Source organism: Episyrphus balteatus, chromosome 2, assembly GCF_945859705.1.
Source record: "Episyrphus balteatus chromosome 2, idEpiBalt1.1, whole genome shotgun sequence".
In the NCBI taxonomy this organism is placed as follows: Eukaryota; Metazoa; Arthropoda; class Insecta; order Diptera; family Syrphidae; genus Episyrphus; species Episyrphus balteatus.
The window spans coordinates 80643399-80663463 of NC_079135.1; the positions used below are offsets into that span (position 1 = coordinate 80643399).

The window sequence follows — 20065 nt, forward strand, 5'->3', positions numbered from 1 at the left end:
CTAGCCGATTCGGTCCTTGGGTTAAAATCTATTAAAAAACGATTTTGAATATTTTTTCGCTTTTTATTTACATAAAATAGCAAATAGAAAAGAATAAAACATACACAAAATATTTACTTCACTAAAATATACGTACAGGGATTTTGCTTTAAATAAGAGCTATTGGCGATTTAGTCAGATAACTAAGAAGATTTTAGGTTTTGGATTTTAAAGAGAAACACATAAAAAAAACCATACACATTGTAAAACACATTGTATGTCTCAAAACATTTTTGGTTTGAATTTACAAATTGCAGCATTTCTAAACTAAAATTAATTTTTTTCATAACTTTTCTTCATTACCTTACCTTAATTTAGAAATATAAAACAGTGTTTTTTGTAAAAGGATGCAAAAAAAGCAATCTGTAGCTATATGGTATGTGTTTTAGATTTGTTCTCCTTTGCAATACAAAACAAAAAATTTGCTAAGTTATTGGGCCAAAAAGCCAATCGCTCTGATCATAAATGCAAAATATGTGTTTCTATTGAAATGACGCGTAGTGTATATAAATGGTCAAAAAAAAAAAATACATTAATTTCTTAGACTAGAGTTTTACAATCACGAATTAAATGAACAAAAATTAAGTCACTCATTTATCCTTTTTCGAATTTGCATCATCTAATACAGCTTTCATTTTCTCTATTCTATTCTTAACCTCCTGTTCTTCTGGATCGAATTCACTACCTTCAGTTTTCGTTGATGAAAAAATTTGATGTAATGTTACCAGAACAAAAACTGTTGGTATAACAGCACTAAGTCGGTAAACAGAGTCTTGGCAGTATACTACACAAATGGCAGCACAAACATATAAAATGCTTGCAACGAAATTATAGGCATATCTAAAACAAAATTTTGTATTAAGTTTTAAATAAATCATTGTATATTATTTTAACTTACAAATTCCTTGGAGCTGATATTTGCCAGAGACTAAAGACACAAGCTAGTACAATAGTTGCTGGGAAAAGTGAGGGATCTGGTGAAAGCGTTTTCGAATATCTTAAAGAAAAACATTATTTTTAATTATATCTGTTATAAATGTTTTAAACTAATATTCACCTAAAGTCTTTTGCCCATGATATTGTTGTTGGAATAAACAAAATTACCAGCACGAGCATTAATAAAAATAGTGTCATATGAAAATTAACACTGATAAGACCTTCATGAATCGAATCATATTCCATTTGTTCTAGTTTACGTTTATCTTGCTTCTCTTTGAGAAGAATTTTTTGCTTTTCTATAGCCTCATTAAGGAGTTGTTCAAGTTCTTCGTCTTGAGCGTTGCGTTCTTTAATATCTTCAATTTCTGTATCGTCACTGTCTTCTGCTTCATCTGATTCTTCAGTTTGAACTTCTGATTTCTTGATATCTCCTTTTTCAGTTATCATTAAAGGTTTTTCGATATTGTCACTTTCATTTGAGTTAAACTGATTTTGTTCATTTTTATTTTCAATTGATTCGTTGTTTTGGTCTTGTTCTTCTTTATTTACCGTTGATTCGTTGTCTTGATCTTGTTCATCATTATTTACAGTTGATTCGTTGTCTGTTGTTGGTACGTTCTTACCAAATAATTTTTTAGTAATTGTGACAAAAGTGTCGTACACAAATTTTTCCAGGTAATCTTCATATTGCTTTGCTATCTATAAAAAGGAAATAAATTATTTACAGTCAAATCTTCATAAACTTCTTCAACCGTTCAGTTATATAGAATTGAGGAATTGAATGCATAAGATAAATTCACAGGTCAGTTTTTAGACTTTATCTATGAAAGAAATTGATCAATTCAAGGTTAATCAATTACTGTGTCACTTTACTGTAACCCCATTCAAGGCTGAATATTTAAAAAATAATAGATCAAAGCTTAATGTTTCATAAATTAATTTACTCACAAGCCCAGCCACGTTAAAACAAAAAATAAAGAGGTTCTAAGAAAAAAGTAGTTTTGGTTTCTTATTAATTTCTCAAAAACGACAAAACATTTTTGCATACGGTTTTCTGTTTTTGTTTAAAAACCAATAAGAGCATTGAATTTTGGAAAATAAATTAGTACTTAATCACATACAATTTTGAAAAATTAGTTCAATTTAAAAAAAAAATTTTTTTTTTTCACAATTTTGATTTTGAAAATTATTAATTTTCCAAAAATTGTGTCATAAAACACTTTTATTTGAAAACCAAATAAAGACGATGGTTATGGCTTTACAAAAGGTACATAACGTTATTATAGGTGTAACCGTTGATTTAATTTTTTTTTGTTCCAAATTTAGTCAATTTTTTTAGAATATTGTTCTATTCGATTTTCATTTACGGAAAACAACGAAGTCAGAATTGTTAACAAAGTCTAGATAAGACTATTAGCCTTTCGACCTTTATAGTTATCAATAAAACAGTACAAATGTAACAGTTTTTTTATATTGATATTTCCATTTCGGAATTTTTTTTAGAAAAAAATGATCAAGCAATCATAAAAACTTTTACTCTAGAATTATAGGGCTGGAACTAGATTTATAAGAAATCCATCTTTTTAACATTTTTTTAAAAATAAATTAAACTTACCAACATCAAGTACACCAAACAACCAAGGATCAGAGCTACTCCACCGCATGAACCAAACGCAATACTTATAAGAGCAACACCTGCCAATATTGGGAATCTATCTACAATTGGTAAAGCTATGGAAAACACTGGCGTAGATAATTTAGTTAATCTGAAAATAAACCATAGTTTTAACTCTCAAATCAAACTTTAAATCTTATTTTTTGTAAGTCTACCCAGCTATCTATACCCAACCCACCTTAAGAAAATTCCATGTATCATGCTTCCACAAAACGTTATAACGGCCCATAAGCCAGCAGCAGTCAGTAGCAAAAGTGCAGACGAAGATCCATGTATAATAACTGATATAAGCAAAGAATGTTGAAAGTTATCCGGATCAGGTAGAAACTTTACCGATTGTAAGATTTTAGATATTATCTTTGTAACTGAAATTAAATCATCATATTATCTGTTATTTTATAAAATTCTGTATTCTATTTACTTGTGATGATAAAGAATGATCCAGAATGAACAATAGCAGAATGCACTTTTCCACATTTAAATGGCGCCCGATTTGGAGTCAACGAAAGTTGATATTTGAATGATAACAATATCACTGCAGTCAGATGGGCAGGAAGCCAATGTGCATATTGCAATACAATGCGAGATAATGTTCCTTCGAATGAATTTTGATATCTATTATAGAAAAGAAGACTTATAAAAAATAGTTTAAAAAATGCGTAATTTAAATTTACGATATTTTATAACGGCAACTAGAATCCAGGTGTAAAGTCATCTCGATAGGATTATCAGTGGTGTTGTAGCCACTTGGTTTTGAGAATGGCACAGTCACTAAAATTGAATTATTCTCTAAATAACTGCAAAGAAAAACAATTTTAAAAAACTTCCTTAAAAATTAAAAAAAAAAAAATAAATATTACGAAATGACATGATAACGCTCATATCCTTCTGCCCACGGAACGCATGTTTTAATGATTGCTTTATGTGTTGGTTTTGAACAGACATAAGGTTTTATATCAAATTTAATTGCTTGATGTGACTCGTCAATATCTTAAATATAAAGCAAAATATGTAATTCAAAATCAATAAAAAAAAATGCATGTTTTAGATAAATAACTTACCTGATATTAGTATTGTGTAAATCGAAGCTCCAAGTGTTGAATCTGTAATCAATTTATTTTTGGTATATGAATACCACTTTGGGGCTTTTACACGCAAAGTTCTTTCTTCAGGATCATGAATGTCTACATTAAGTTTTATCTATTTAGAAACACAAGCTGATAGTTAATTTGATAAAATGTTGAATAATGTTGGTAGTTACATGATTTTTTGTTGGTGCAATCCGAAGAATAACATAATTCCATTTAGGATAAGCTGCTTTTAGTCTGGGTAATTGAATCGACACGTATTTACGTTTTTCTAATGTATATGGGATCTTCCGCACACGATGAGAAATTGATTGTCCCTCAGGGCTAGATAAACAAATATTAACTTTATAAAATTATACAATGGTATTGAATTTGTTTATTTTTTAATGGAATTATGGTTGGCACCATTATCTGTTTTCAAAACTCTTGCTAATTAATAATACGACTTTGAAGTTTAACTTTTCTCAATTTTATTGATAGTTGTAAATCGATATAAGAGTGAATATATTTCGTATTAAAGAGGTTAGATTTACAATTTCGAAAGCTTATCTTTCTCTCTCATTATAATCTTATAGTTATTTTTCCTCAATAAGTTAAAAAAAATAATAGCCATTTATTTTATGAAGCAGACTAACTTAAGGACTTAAAGAGTATATTTAAATAAAGTTAAAGAAAAGCAAGCAAAAGAAACATAAAATATTTTGTGTTTATTAAAAAAAAAAAAAAACTTACCAAGACTTCGTTCGATGATTATGATATGGTTTGGTATCACATCCTAAAACCCAGTCATCTGAATCCAAATTTGTAATATCAGCATATAATATCTATTTAAAATTAACTGAGATAAATAAGTGACTTATATTTTTTTTCTAATGTGAAGTACCTTGGATGGATGGTATAATGGAATCATTTGAAGATATAAGTTTTTAGTTCCATTTTTGAATTCTTTTGTAAAAACTCTACGATTATCCTCATACCATTCGTCATTCTGATCTAATTTTAACTTACCATTACTTTCTTGGTAAGTTGGTGGATATCTCTTAAAAAAAAAAAAAAAAAAAAAAAAAAACAAATTATTTCAAATTCTACAATTGTCTTTCAATAGATATATCTACCAAAAAATAGTTTTGAGCCTTGTATAATCGATCTACTTTATCTTCTAAAAACGAAAGCCCATGCTTTCCATATGCATCATAGTGAGAAATTATACTGAAAAGAAACCGATTGATGACAAGTACAACTTGGCGGCACCAAACTGAAGCCAGATGATCAGTGCTTAACCAGACATTTGGTATTGCATAAGTCTAAATCGAAATAAAGTCATAAAATCATAAAAAAAGTCTAACAATAATAATTGAGTAAACAAACCATAACGTTAATATCACAGTATTTTGAGTATGTTAATCCAGTATGAACCAAAAAATCTCTATCTCCTCCACCAATCGAAATAAGAAGTTTATCATCAAGTTTTTTCTTATTTATTTCCGGTTTTGGTTTATAGTTTGGATTTTTACAGTAGTTTGTTTCATTGTTTAATGGTAAAATTTTACGATTTGTACCCAAATAAGTATTGATTTTACGATAGGCCGCTTCCATATGTACATCAAAATTCACCACCGGTCGATCAATTGGCGTTGCTAAGAAAACGATTGTATTTATCATTTCTGATAATTCATCGTCTAAGAGCATTGCTTGAGCTACTTTTCCACCCATTGAGTGACCAATTAGGATCACTTGCTTTGGAGGATTCTTCAAATGTTTGTATAATTTTAAAACTGATGTTATACATTTTTTAAGGAATTCCTTTTGATTATCAAAGTATCCTCCGAATAATGCAGAATATTCTTCATTATAGTCAACTAAAAAAAAAAAATAAAACAAAACCATTTGTTATATCAAAAAAACACTTTGTTTCTAATTATTTCTATATTTACCGAGATAAAAGTCCAAATGGTGATTTCCGTCATGTTCAAGTCCTTTTCGGAGTGCAACCGATGCCAAGGATCTCCCCTATGATAATAATGTTTATAAAATTGAAATAAATTTTGGAAGTCAAAATATTTTTTCTTACCTGTTTGTGTGATCCACTATTTCCAGGAATAAATATAACTGGAGCTCCGTCAAATTTGTAGGACCTAGCATTCTCTATTAAGCTTCCTTCAGCATAAATGAATAAGTTGTATTTAGGAAAACTTTTTTCATCTTCGACAGGAACTCTCTGTAAATATTATTTAGGAATGAGACATATTTAAGGTTTAGCATGTTCTGGGTGGAATGTCAAGTTCCTAGAAGTTGCCTGCTTGTGATGCACGCCGTCTGCTTGTCGAACGGGGGGATCTGATCTCCGAAACTTAACCTCGCGGATAAAAACAAAAATATAAATCATACCCTACAAAGCGTAGGAATCTTCGGCCATTTTTAGATTCCCCTAATATGGTGAATGATTTTTGTGTAGTGTTTAGGTAGCTTATAAGCGATATGGTACGATCCTGCTTACGACGCACGAAACTGAATAAAAGACTTCGGATAAGGAAACTTCAGGATTTTTCACAGATTGTAAACCACCTTTACACCAAGCTGTATACCAAAAATCAGCCTGTTACAATTTTTTTCCTTTCTTTGACAATTTTTCGTCTATTCTAACTGGATTATTTATGTTTCTTAAATGTGCCCTTGATTATGAAAGTGGACTAAGTCACTTTTTGCATTGTTTAAAGAAAAACTTACATAATAATATTCTTATAACGATTTAATTGTATTTCTTTTATGAAATCACTGAAGGAGCAATAAAGAAATTTATTTACTGCAATTTCGCGTTCAAATAAACTTTACCCCTTAAATAATAATTATTTTTAGGCTAGATTTGATGCCATTTTTAGGAGTGACTTAGTCCACTTTCATAATTAAGGGCACAAATGTACTCATATATCGTCGGCTTAGCGTGAAAAACAACTAACTCCACTTTTACCCTCCTGACAAAAATATCAAAGAGTGTTTATGGGTAAAGCACTGTTCCACGAATGCCAATCCGATGTGGTGCTTTGTCTGAAATAGCAGACTTGCAGGATAGCTAGTACAAAGGCTAAGTCTATTAATTGAAATGTAAATAAGCTAAAAAGCCAACAATTGGGTGAATCAAATCGTGTGTGTGAGGTAGCGCAGTGCGCAATATACTGACCTCTGAACTTGCTTGGTCTAGGTTTAATACTAAAGTGTGACGGAAAAAGTTTTATGAAATGAATGAAATGAAAAATTACTAGACTAAGCACCATCATACATAAATGGAATAAAGGAGTTTGATGATCGGATTGGCATCCGTGAAACAGTGCCGTGTAATGTAACTCTAGCCACTATAACCTTCAAGATCTTGTTCAAAGATTATAGAGGTGCTGTTTGGTTTGTAGATATTTATTTTCAAGTTTTTTTTTCCGAAAAATAGGGACAAAAAACAAAAAAATTTGCAAAAAATTACCAAAAAGGCAGTAATGAGTTAAAAAGGCAAGGAAGTAACCAGATTTTACTCGTTACTTAGTTAAAAACATATATTTCAAACTAGACAGATAGTAGAGTAACTAAAGCAAATTATAAGGGAACCCGGCCGAACAGCTCTGATTTTGACGATTTTTTTTCAAGCGTAGGTAATTAAAAATACTTAAAAGTCTATAGATTAAAAACTGCCGATGTATGGTTTTTTAAAATTAAAATAAAATTTTTTTTAACAAAACCATTTTTTTATGCTTATTTCATAAAACAAATGATAGCAAAAGATTCTCTATGTAATATAATATATATAATATAAGGGAGTAAGGGACAATCTTCCATCGTTATTAAAAAATTTTGAATGGCTTTTTTTTAACACTTTAGTAGTAAAATATGAATTTATTTAGAAAAAATTTTTTGGCCATCAGTATTATCATTCTGAAGAGGAAAAGGTAATATATAGTACAGTTTTGAAATAAAATATAAAAATTACTTCAATTTCATCGGATTTTCTTGATAAAAACTGAATTTTTGCATTGAAATAATAGAATTTCTCAATGACTTTGGCAAATAAGAACTTAAAACTTTTGCTATCTAATAGCGTTTTCGTTTGGGAATTCTTAGAAGCGTCCGGGACTGTCCGATCCGGAATGCCAAACGATCAGAGTTGGATACTTTTTTTTGATTCTGAAGTTTGGGTTTCTTTGTATTTGTGAAACATCAAATGCGAACGTCTGATGAATGTTTTGTTTTGTTTATTTTTTTTATTATCATTAAGTTATCTATTTTTGTTTTGTTTTCTTCACATTATTTTAATATAGTTTAAAGTTTGTGCATAGTTAAAAATCTTAAAATTGAGAAATGAACAACAAAGAATGACATTTCATTACTTTGACGTCTTAAGTGTGAACATGTGTGCGTGATTCTGGTTTTGATTCTGCCTCAAAATTCGGAATCGATTTTCTCTTCTTTTCAGAATTACAACTGTCATTGAGTGCCAAACGATCAGTTTCAGAATCGTTCGGGAGAATTTCGGACAGTCCCGAACGACCAAACGAAAACGCTATAACTTTCAACAATAAGGGTATTGAATATATAAAAAATAACTTAGTATTTAAATGTTGAACTTAAAAAAAAAAAAATAAGTTAAATTTTTTTCAAAACTTCTATTAACAAAAATTTCTTCGAAAATTAAACTTTATAATTTTTTTCATAAATCGTAATACATTTTGACATTTCCTTTTATAATTTCAAATCATAATAAATGTGGCCAAAAAAAATACATTTTATAATACGAAAAAAAAATTTCAAATTTTGTCAATAATTTTTTTTTTTTCAAAAATCTGAGTTCAATTACCATTCTTTCAAAAGCCCTTCATTCAATCAACTTAATTTTAATTTTACAAATATTAGTAAGCTTTTAACTTTTGAAAAATGTATAGGTATTTAAATATTGTAGGTGTTGCCGTTGTATTCAAATATTTTTTTTTTGTGTTTGAAGTCAATTAATAAGAAAATTGCATTTATCGCTTGAACGATGGAAGATTGTCCCTCACTCCTATATATTTTTTTTCCTTGAATTTTCTAGACAATCTTTTGGCATCAATTAATTTATGAAATTTAAACAAAATTTTTGAAAAAAAAATGTTTTTTGTTCACAAAAATCTTCAATTAAATTTAAAAAAATCAAAAGAGCAACACCGGCAATTTTTAATCTATAGACTTTAAAGTATTTTTAATTACCTACGTTTGAAAAAAAAGATCATCAAAATCTAAGCTGTTCGGCCGGGTTCCCTAATATTGCCATTTTTTGAGCTTTAGTCAGTCCACTAAGACATGAATCAAGTTTATATAAAATCTATAATTTTCTTACGGTAATGCAAAAAGAAAGGCAAAGTTAGAAAAATCCGTTCCCTGGTTATCACTAATCAGAAATTGATATCATCGATAATTCTATTATAAGATTAACAAAGTAATAACTCTACTTCTTATATAAAAATCACCTCGAGTTTATCATAGAAACATACCTACTAGTCAAATTAGATAGAAGAAAGTGCCATTAGGTACTTCTCATCCTTGTTTAGAAAGAGTCGGCTAAAAACCAGGAGAATTCATCCAGAGAAACTGATATATTGTTCATTGATTAACAACTGATAACCATATTTCAAGAAGTTTTTAAATTTTTGGTGTTCGATGTCACATATAAACAAAAAACAAAAAAAAAACATCTACAAATATCTAAATTATTTATGCAGGATTGTCTGTTAGTAGATACAGCCATTAAAATCCCAACAAACCCAAACTACAACAAAATAATGAATAGTTAAAAGGACAATAATGATAAAGAGGGACAAACTATTTAATTAAAAATAATTTAAGGCCATGGGAAACAATACCATCTGTGTTTTAACTTTGTTACATTCATCGCGCCGGTGAAGCTATTTCAACAATTAATTATGCTTGATAATTTGGGTCATGTGAAATATTACATTTGTTTTTTTATTAAACTTATTTTACTTTATTTTATTAAAATGTGTATATCTTAAATAAGTTATATTTTATATAATATATTAATAAATAAAATACTTACAACAAATGTCGGCATTTGATACATATAAGTCATCTGGCATTCATTTTTTTCCACATATAAAAGCAAATTTACGATTCCATACAAGAAACAGCAGAGGCTTGATAGCGCAACTACTACCACCAAATGCTTGTACATTTTCTAAAATATCATTTATCGCAGGTATCGAATTATCAAAAAAAGTATTTGATTGAACAGTTTTAAAATAGAAAACTACTACCCATTCACTTGGGTATTGAATTAACAATAAATTGTTTAACAAAACAAACCCGAAGACAAACCAAACCAAACCCAAACAATTTTTGTATGTTGTTTTTTTTTGTCGGCATCGAAGTCAGCTGTTTGAATTTGAAGCTAGTGGAATAAAAGGAAGTGAAACGGAAATCATTCATTTTAACAGGGATGAGGGTGAGGACTGAGAAGTATAATAATGAACTAATCAAAAATTTAATTGAAAATAAAAAATTGACTGTTTAATTTAATAAGTAGTCTTGAAACAGTAAGGAATTCATGAAAAGGTGCAAACTCTGGGTAAACCTGGGAAGAGTGTAAAAGTGGTAAATATGTCAAAATTTCGTAGGGGTTCACAGGTAAGCAAAAAATACAAATTTGTATGGATTCAAGACTTGCTTCACAAGTATATGCTAAGCTTAAAACAAAAATAAATTAAATTTCGTTCAGCTGTTTTTGTATGAAAAATTTCGTTTCGCTACAGCTGCGTGTCCCAACTAGCACAACAGCTTCTATAAATTGAGATCTCACAGGTACTACTTTTTATACAGATTGTATTGAGCTTGCTTCAGAATTTAATTGCTTATAAAAGTTCGAACTTGTTTAACAACTTTTAATAAGTTGTTTTAATACTGCTAAAGAAACTTAAACGAAAAAAGTTTGTTTTCGGAAAAGCCTTCTTAGTGAGTTTATAGGAGCTTTACAGAAATTACCAAGTTTAGTATTTGATTTTTGGTTTTGATATTGCAAAATCTAGCTCGAACATTTTTTGGTTTTGACATTGAATAATTTAGTTCAGACATTTTTTTTGACATTTCTACTATTTGAACTGATTAAGTTTTTGATTTCATTAATGAATATACTAGGATGGCCGAGTGGGTTGAGTGGCGGACTGCCACCAAGTAGGTACGAAGTTCGATTCCTGGGTGTGGTAAAAAAAATTATATACTTTTAAAATTATTATCAATAGATATACTTAAAAGTAATGGAATAATATATATAATTTCAGGTCAAAAGATAAAATTCATGATTTAAAATAAAATAAAAACCAGTTAAAAAAGAATTCTTTTTTGTTTTTGTAGTTGTTTTTTTTTTTTTTTTTAATTTCGATAAGACATGTATTAAAGAGCTATACAAGCTCTTCCGAAGGTATCTGTCAAATCTCAAAGCTTCGGTAGAGCTTCGGTAAAGCTTCGTTTAAACTTCTTATAGAGGGTCAAACTTGTATAACGTTCTCCTTTTTCCATGCCCAACAACCTTACTAAAGTTTAAAAGAAGCTGAAATGTAGCTTTTGTAATACCTTAACAGAAGCTGAAATGTTAGTTGGGTGTGGTAAAGTGGTAAATGTGTCAAAATTTTGTATGGATTTGACAGTTCAAAATATATACTACTTTCACCACATGATTCTGTTGCATAAAGGCTTGGCCACATCGGAAAAGGTATGCGATAGCGGTACGGGTAACTGTATGAAAAAAAATACAAACCTGAATATTGATCCTGGAACATGGAATTTTTTTCATATTATCCATACAGCCAGCTACCGCATTCTTTTACGATGTGGTCAAGTCTAATAACCTGTTTGCACTACAGCCCAAATGAGATAATTTCGCAAATTATGTCAGATCAGATTTCAAATAAAATTTTTTTTCTATATACAGTTTGACATTCGAAATGAGATAATTTGCAAAATTATTTCATTTGGGCTATAAAAATAGGTATGACAAAAAATTAGCTTCATTATCACTATCGTTGTGATTTTAGTTTTTTTTTTTATTTTATAATTTGAGAATTCCTTTAAATTTTCGATTGTGTTCCCACTGTTGATTTGGAAGTCCATACGAGAATTTATTTTTCCCTCAGATGTGCACTATACCTTAAATAATAAAGTTTATTTATACTAATAAAAATAACTGCACCACAGAAAATGCACATGTAATATGCTGGTTAATTTTATATTTTCCATTTTGACAATGTTCCATTCCATTTTGTTTATGACATTCGGCTGCCGTTTGACTTTTGAACTTCACTTCAACTTCATTTTACTTTTGTTTGTTTAGAACAAATTTTGAAAAAAATTTAATTTATTTTAAATTTGGTTTTTAATTTCCACATAATCTAAAAAACTGCATCAATTTAATGCAAAAATGGACACAAATTTAAAAATCATAGAACTTGTCCAAAGAAGACCTATATTATATACAAAATGTAATAATTTTTCTGCCCGCGCAATTACATGGAAAGAAATTGCTGATATTTTAAAAACTGATGGTAAATGAACAAAAAAATATTTAATTCTTATTTATTATAATATATTTAACAAACTGTATTATCTGCAGTTGTTTTGGTTAAAAGTCGATGGCATCTTCTACGAGCTAAATTCATAGAAGAATATTCTTCAGTTTTAAAAGGAAACCGAACTGCATTTAAATATTTTGCCGAAATGTCCTTTCTAACAAATCACATCAATTTGGAAGCTTTTGAAATGTATTCCAAAGAAAATGATCAATATAGAACTGAACCAGAGTTTAATATAACTCGAAAAGATATTGAAGATGCAAGTGACGATGAAGAGACAAGTGAATTTATTGAATTAGAACTTGATGATGAAAGTCATAGGGAATTGGCACAAATTCCATTTAGTGGCTCGGAAGAAGCTGCTACTCATAATGTTTATGTTGAACCAATTTATATTGATGAGTATTCAAATACTTCACAGGGTCAGGAAGAGGAAGAGGAAGAAGAAGAAATTCATTCAAACATTAAAACAATTCAACAAGAAGTGGAAATGTTGGTGGACAATTCACAATCCCAAGAGGAAGAAGAAGAGACAACTCCGACTATTGAGTCAGAGCAGCAAGATGTGGAAATGTTTGTAGACACTTTACATTCACAAGAAGAAGAGGAAGTAATTCAAAATATTGAATCAAATCAACATGAAGTAGAAATTGTAACAGAGGCTTCTCAGTCACATGAGGAAAGGGAAATAACTATGAACATTAAACCCGAGGAACAAGAAATGGTGGTAGATGCCACAGAGTCACAGGTTAAAGTAAAAACTAATCAAAACCCTAAACCAAAACAACAAGATACAAAAATGTTGGTTAAATCATCACGAAAAGAAAAAACTCCAAACAATAAGCCAAAGCAGCAAGAAGTTGAAAAGTTTGTTACAACGCAACAGAAATCCGATTCAAGTTATTTAGCAACAGCGAATTCACCGTCAATAAAACCATCGTCAGAAAAAACTGTTTCTGGGGATATTCAGAAATTAATTAAAAAAGAAGATCCTAAAGAAAAAACTGTTGACAAATTTGAAGTTGCTACAAAAACCTTAGATCGACAAAGCCCTTGTAAAAATGAAACTACTCGTGAGCCCACAAAACCTGTAGAAGTAACACAAAAAAAACCTATTCCAATTCAAAAAACTGAAACCTATAGATGTGAAGATACTATTTTTGGTGAACTTGTTACAGCGACGTTACGACAAATGCATCCTGATAAAAAGAAGGCGACGAAGAGGGAAATAATGAATTTACTTTTTACATGATAATTTATAATCTAGTTTTAACAAGATATAGACTTAGGGCTAGGTTGCAGCCACTGACACTTGAGAAGCTTGTATTAGAAACTTAAGTACCATTTCTTTTGTTACAATGGACAATGACTTAACGCCTTGCTTCTTTAGTGTTAGGCGTTTTTCTATTATAGTTCTGAGCAGAATCTGAGCTTATCAATCTCCCCCTGGTGACTGCCCTCTGAGCTCTCCCATTTATTTAGATGCTGTCGGTACCTTTTTTTGCCTTTTCTTATCACTAGTTTGGGACACCTCTTAAATTATGGACACCGAATATTTAAAAAAAAAATATATTTTTTTTTACAGAGATTTTTTTTTCTAAATTTATACATTTTTGACTCGTCAACAACAAATGATTTAATAATATAATATTTGCGTTCCTTTGGATACATTTATCTAGTGCTTAGTATTTAAAGTTGCTTTCAACTTCTAATTCTCTTTTGAAAAAGTAGTTCAAAGCTGCTTTAAGTACTAAGCAGTTGATAAATGTTTCCAAAGGAACGCAGCTAATAAATGAAAGTATGTAATTGTTTCCTGTTTACAGTATAAAATGTTTACTCAGTGAAATACCGAGTTATCACAAAAATACGCCTTCTTTTTTCTGGAAGATAAACCATATTAGAGAATGCACTAGCTAAAAAAAAAGCAAAAAAAGCTTGGAGTTTAAAAAGAAAAACGCCTATTGATTGTGAAATTATCAATAGGCTACCACTTTAGTTCTCCGCAGATATACACTCCGCTTCAACTGAATAAGCACACAAAATTTCAAAGGTATTTTGTGTATTTTATCCTAAGATTGAGCTTTAATGTGTCATTTGATGATGTTTACCGTTAGCTTGTGATGTTGTGAAAACAAATCGGAAAGAATAATTCACAAAGTACCGCTATTTTTTTTCGTGTTCTCTTACAAAGCGTCCCATATGGAAAAATGCAGTTTTTTTTTGCGTCAACTGAATAGACACACGGTCTTTCAAGGTCAATATCTTCGTTGTTTATGAGAATTTTGAGGTGATTGGCATACCAAATCAAAGGTTGAAATGTTCTCAATAAGATTTTGTCATTTAATTAAAATTTAAAAAAAAGTACTAGATTAAAAGCTTTGAATACTGTCGACAGAGCTAAAATTAATTTGTTAACGGAACAAGTACTGACCGGGTCTACTGTAGCTACCAAAATTGATCGGAGTTTTAGTGTGTTGCCTATTCGTACCTCCGAAATAAAAGTTTGTACAGGAAAAATATGAATTGAGGTAAAAAACGGCAAAAATAGCAGTTAATCGACGAGAAATTTTTAGATCTGCCTCCAATTCATTTGATTCTGGGGCAAAAATCAAACAAAAAGCTGGTGTTTCTGCAAGTGTTTCAACACTCCGCAGAGTAATTAACAGCACAGATCATTTTAACCCATTAAAAGTCCAAAAGAAACCACCTTTAAACAAGAAACAAAAAGGTATTCGTTTAGAATTTTCTAGACTCCATATGAGCTGGAAAAATGAGTGACGCAAAGTGGTTTTTCTCATTTAAAAAAGTTCAATTTTCATGTATTCATAATTGAAGTCATCGGGCCCATCAAAATTGAACTTTTTCAAATGAGAAAAACCACTTTGCGTCACTCATTTTTCCAGCTCATATGGAGTCTAGAAAATTCTAAACGAATACCTTTTTGTTTCTTGTTTAAAGGTGGTTTCTTTTGGACTTTTAATGGGTTAAAATGATCTGTGCTGTTAATTACTCTGCGGAGTGTTGAAACACTTGCAGAAACACCAGCTTTTTGTTTGATTTTTGCCCCAGAATCAAATGAATTGGAGGCAGATCTAAAAATTTCTCGTCGATTAACTGCTATTTTTGCCGTTTTTTACCTCAATTCATATTTTTCCTGTACAAACTTTTATTTCGGAGGTACGAATAGGCAACACACTAAAACTCCGATCAACTTTGGTAGCTATAGTAGACCCGGTCAGTACTTGTTCCGTTAACAAATTAATTTTAGCTCTGTCGACAGTATTCAAAGCTTTTAATCTATTACTTTTTTTTAAATTTTAATTAAATGACAAAATCTTATTGAGAACAATTCAACCTTTGATTTGGTATGCCAATCACCTCAAAACTCTCATAAACAACGAAGATATTGACCTTGAAAGACCGTGTGTCTATTCAGTTGACGCAAAAAAAAACTGCATTTTTCCATATGGGACGCTTTGTAAGAGAACACGAAAAAAAATAGCGGTACTTTGTGAATTATTCTTTCCGATTTGTTTTCACAACATCACAAGCTAACGGTAAACATCATCAAATGACACATTAAAGCTCAATCTTAGGAAAAAATACACAAAATACCTTTGAAATTTTGTGTGCTTATTCAGTTGAAGCGGAGTGTACATAATATATATGGATCTGCTTCAACTCAGACTGAAACTGAACATACATACCGCTCATTTACTTAAGTACTGTCATAATTCAAAAATCATGAATTTTGAGTTATTAATGCAGGTCCTATTGGCATAAAGTAATCTTTAATCCTACAGAACGTCATTTCTTAGCTTTAAAAACTGACAAAGAGGGAATTTAATTTCGATGCAGAAACTTACTTTTTACATACAAAAATAGGTTGACACTTAATTTAAAATTTTTTTCTGAAAAATCAAGATTATTTTGATAATAACAGTTTTTAAGTAAATGAGCGATATGTACAAATATACATACATAAGAGCTGTCTATTTTATGAATACAAAATTTTCAAATGCCAATCTTAGTTGCTATATTATAGTTTAGGTATATTTTATAAGGAAGGGTGAACCTTCCATGAAAACTTACTTTTTGTAATTATATTTCATGATAGTTTTTATTCACATTTGTGTTAATAGATCATATAGGTTAATTTATTTAAGGTTATTTCGTTAAAAATAAATAATTTTATAAACATACTCAGAAAACTTTAATTTAATTTCAATAATACGAAAAGCAACAAAACAAATATTCAAGAAAAAGACAGTAAGACCTTTCCATTATCTTTTTTGTTTTTATTTATTTGCACTTTAAACGGAGGAACGAGTTAAGATATTCGTTCGGCTATTGTATTTTTTGTATTTATAGAAAATCAGATACACACAAATTAATGTAAACAAATATCTACTCCAATTTCTGTTCCAGTGGAGTGAGAGAAATTGGCATAACTCTTTCCTTCCTTAATGAAAAATAACAGCAATAACAGGAAGGTGCAGTTATTATAAATCGTGATATAAAATCAAGTTGATCATTTTTTGTTTGTTGTCCCGGAACTGTCCGGAGTAGTTCTAAATAATCCTCAAATGATTCGTTTGGGTTGATTGTTCATTGACAGTTGTCCTCTAAAAAGAAAAAAAAAATCGCTTCCGGATTCAAAGGCAAAATCGATAACAAAAGGCATGCTCCAACCCTCATAATTTAAATTTCAAATCGTTTCGTTAGTTTTTACTTTTGTTAAAAAAATCATGTGTCAGTTTTAAAACAAGGTTTATCATTAACTGCATTTTTTTTTCGAAAATCCGAAGCATTTATAACATCATTTTAATATAAATCAAAAACAAAATTAAAAAAAAAAAATCACTTGGATTTAAAAAAAATGTTGAGATTTTTTTTTTTTTAAATCAAATTTTCGAAAACGGGACATTGAATTTTTTGGAAACTTTGTTTTGAGGGTTTCATCAATAGTTCTTACAAAATGGCATACCCAAAATAGTTTTTTAAAAAACCGTTCTTGTTTTTTTTATTTGAAAATGAAATTTTAATTTTTTTTATGTTTTTCATATACATTTACCAAATTATCAATCCAGGTTACCAGGTTATCAATTGGCCTATATTTTTTTAAACAGATTTCCAAAAAAAGGAGGTTATCAATTTGTCTGTATTTTTTAGTTTAGTTTTTTTTTTTATGTTACTTCATAATTTTGAACAGGTTGAACCAATTTTGATAATTCTTTTCATATTAAAGCTGGTGCCTGCAGCATAGTCCCATTTCAATTTCGTCCAGTTCAGACTATAGAATCCATGAGAAAATCATAATTCCAAGTTTCGATCCACAGAAGTCGGTTTTGTTTTTTTAATAAAAATGATTAATTAAACAAAAAGTTATAAACCAAAAACTTTAAACGACGCACGCGACGTTTACCTAAATGTATCTCAGCTCCTTCTCATTCTCAACTCTTCAATTACTATATTAAATGGCATACCAACTCTATTTCTATTTTTCTAAAATAGAATTATTTTTTAAAATATTTTTTTTACTATTTACTTCTTTAATTCACATTTACCATATTTGTATACAAAAAATTTTTCAAATTTAAATTTAAGTTATAAACTTTTATTTTTAACCAAATGCTATTGTTCAAGACATAAAAAAAAAAACAAATTGGGAATGAATTTGAAATATTCTTAAATCGTTCCTGTTGAAATAAATCGGTATATACATTACATATGAATCTTAAAGAATGATTTTTTTTAGTTGTACCTACCCGTTTTCCAGCGACGACACAAACATGACAACCTGAAGATTATTGTTATCAACTAATAGCGTTTTCGTTTGGGAATTCTTAGAAGCGTCCGGGACTGTCCGATCCGGAATGCCAAACGATCAGAGTTGGATACTTTTTTTTGATTCTGAAGTTTGGGTGTCTTTGTATTTGTGAAACATCAAATGCGAACGTCTGATGAAAGTTTTGTTTTGTTTATTTTTTTTATTATCATTAAGTTATCTATTTTTGTTTTGTTTTCTTCACATTATTTTATTATATAGTTTAAAGTTTGTGCATAGTTAAAAATCTTAAAATTGAGAAATGAACAACAAAGAATGACATTTCATTACTTTGACGTCTTAAGTGTGAACATGTGTGCGTGATTCTGGTTTTGATTCTGCCTCAAAATTCGGAATCGATTTTCTCTTCTTTTCAGAATTAGAACTGTCATTGAGTGCCAAACGATCAGTTTCAGAATCGTTCGGGAGAATTCCGGACAGTCCCGGACGACCAAACGAAAACGCTATAACTCGAAAATAAAGCAATTTGTCAAACATTTTAATTTTCGTCGTAAAAAATCAAGTCGACAATAATCTAAACTAAGATTGTGAATGCAAAACCCCAATTAAAAAAATTGTTTTTACATAATGCCCCTCCCCCATTTAAAACAGATTCATTTAATCAAAAGTCTCTTTTATTTTTCAAATCTCTACAAAACCCTTCTTATGTATTTTATGTCGTTTTCTTTCACTCCAATGAGAGTACCCTTTTAGTACTTATTTTTGCACTTTTGAAGGTTTCGTGTTCTTTGACGCCACAAAAGTGTAAAAAAAAAATTACTCCGGAGTAATTTTAGTACTACGGAGTACCCCGGATTTACTCCACATTTTTAGTCAGATTTACACAGATTTGCACACGCACTTGCACACACACTTATGAATTGGAAGTTTGACATTTTAAAATTTTGTTTGAAAATTGAAAAATGCGAAATGTTTTTATTTCAAACTCTTTTGTTATTAACAGAAAACAACCATTATGAATATATTTTCTACTGTATTATATTCCGCCAGACATATTTCTTCCATTTTTTCGTTAATTCTTCACTTTTTATAGTATGAAATTGAAAACCGAATAAAAAAAATATTCCGCCAGTGTTCTTCATCAATAAAAAAAAAATCCTGTGCCATATAACAAAAAAATCCCATTTTTTTCTGCGTTGATGGGATATTTTTATTTTACAATTATAAAATCAAACTAAGGGAGTGTGTCAATTAGGCTGAAAAAACCGATCAGAAGCATAATGAAAAATATACCCAAAAGTTAAACTAAGTCCGCTTCTACACGAAGACGCAAAGCAAGAGACGCACATAAGAGCAAAGGAGAAATACTCACTACCGTGAGTCTCCTGTAAAAAATTTTGTGACTCTTTTTGACGTTTCTCTTTGATCTTGTTCTTTTTTTTGCTGTTCTGCTTTATTTTATTTCGCCGGTTGCGGAATCTGCTTCGTCGGTTGTTTATTATTTGCGTGTATAATAACGTTTTTAATTTATTCAAAAGTTTTCGTTGCACATAGACCCCTCACGTTTTTTTTGTATATTTTGGTGTTTTTTTTGGAATTAAAATACATAGTCTGCTTCTACACGAAGACGTAGACGCACAATATGCACATAAGAGAAATTAGAAATCGATCTTTATCTCTCTCTCTTGTTCTTATGTGCACCTCGTGCGTCTACGTCTTCCTGTAGAAAACGTCATACGAAAACAAGAACAAAATAAAACCAAAGAAAATAACTGTCAAATTTGCGTCTTCAAAAAAATAATAAGTGTAGAAGCGCGTGACGCACCGAAACGAAATTGAAAAGGAAATTGGAAGATGAATGTTCCCAATGGTTTAAAGTTAATTCGGGTGTACCTCAAGGTAGTCACCTTGGTTCTTTATTGTTTGTCTTAATTATTAATGA

At 29.8% G+C, this 20065-nt stretch overlaps 3 protein-coding genes across 3 annotated transcripts in view; 1 reads left to right on the forward strand and 2 right to left on the reverse strand.

The window, feature by feature from the left end:
• Nucleotides 1-20065, reverse strand: part of LOC129910454 (uncharacterized protein C9orf85 homolog) — a 189238-nt gene that overhangs the window by 161203 nt on the left and 7970 nt on the right. The window lies entirely within an intron of this gene.
• On the reverse strand, nt 101-10116 carry LOC129910445 (GPI inositol-deacylase). Its single transcript, XM_055987834.1, has 17 exons — nt 9812-10116; nt 5813-5959; nt 5676-5751; nt 5110-5600; nt 4857-5045; nt 4625-4780; nt 4474-4565; nt 3915-4065; nt 3715-3853; nt 3514-3643; nt 3328-3450; nt 3075-3268; nt 2832-3018; nt 2594-2744; nt 1097-1677; nt 938-1036; nt 101-879 (listed from the first exon to the last, which is right to left on the reverse strand). Exons 1-17 carry the CDS (start codon nt 9944-9946, stop codon nt 630-632), a joined length of 3291 nt encoding a protein of 1096 aa, XP_055843809.1. The 5' UTR covers nt 9947-10116; the 3' UTR covers nt 101-629.
• Nucleotides 12084-13881, forward strand: LOC129910449 (UPF0746 protein DDB_G0281095-like). The gene is made up of 2 exons (XM_055987839.1): nt 12084-12308; nt 12377-13881. The coding sequence occupies exons 1-2, from the start codon at nt 12185-12187 to the stop codon at nt 13585-13587; spliced, it is 1335 nt and encodes a 444-aa protein (XP_055843814.1). The 5' UTR covers nt 12084-12184; the 3' UTR covers nt 13588-13881.

Excerpts from the sequence above, each read along its gene's own strand:
- LOC129910445 (XM_055987834.1), bottom strand. The coding sequence starts at position 9,946 with ATGTACAAGCATTTGGTGGTAGTAGTTGCGCTATCAAGCCTCTGCTGT. Across the intron at positions 4,781-4,856 it reads AGGCTCAAAACTATTTTTTG|AGATATCCACCAACTTACCA; the intron begins GTAGATATATCT and ends TTTTTTTTTAAG. Across the intron at positions 4,566-4,624 it reads CATTATACCATCCATCCAAG|ATATTATATGCTGATATTAC; the intron begins GTACTTCACATT and ends AATTTTAAATAG.
- LOC129910449 (XM_055987839.1), top strand. The coding sequence starts at position 12,185 with ATGGACACAAATTTAAAAATCATAGAACTTGTCCAAAGAAGACCTATA. Across the intron at positions 12,309-12,376 it reads TGATATTTTAAAAACTGATG|TTGTTTTGGTTAAAAGTCGA; the intron begins GTAAATGAACAA and ends TATTATCTGCAG.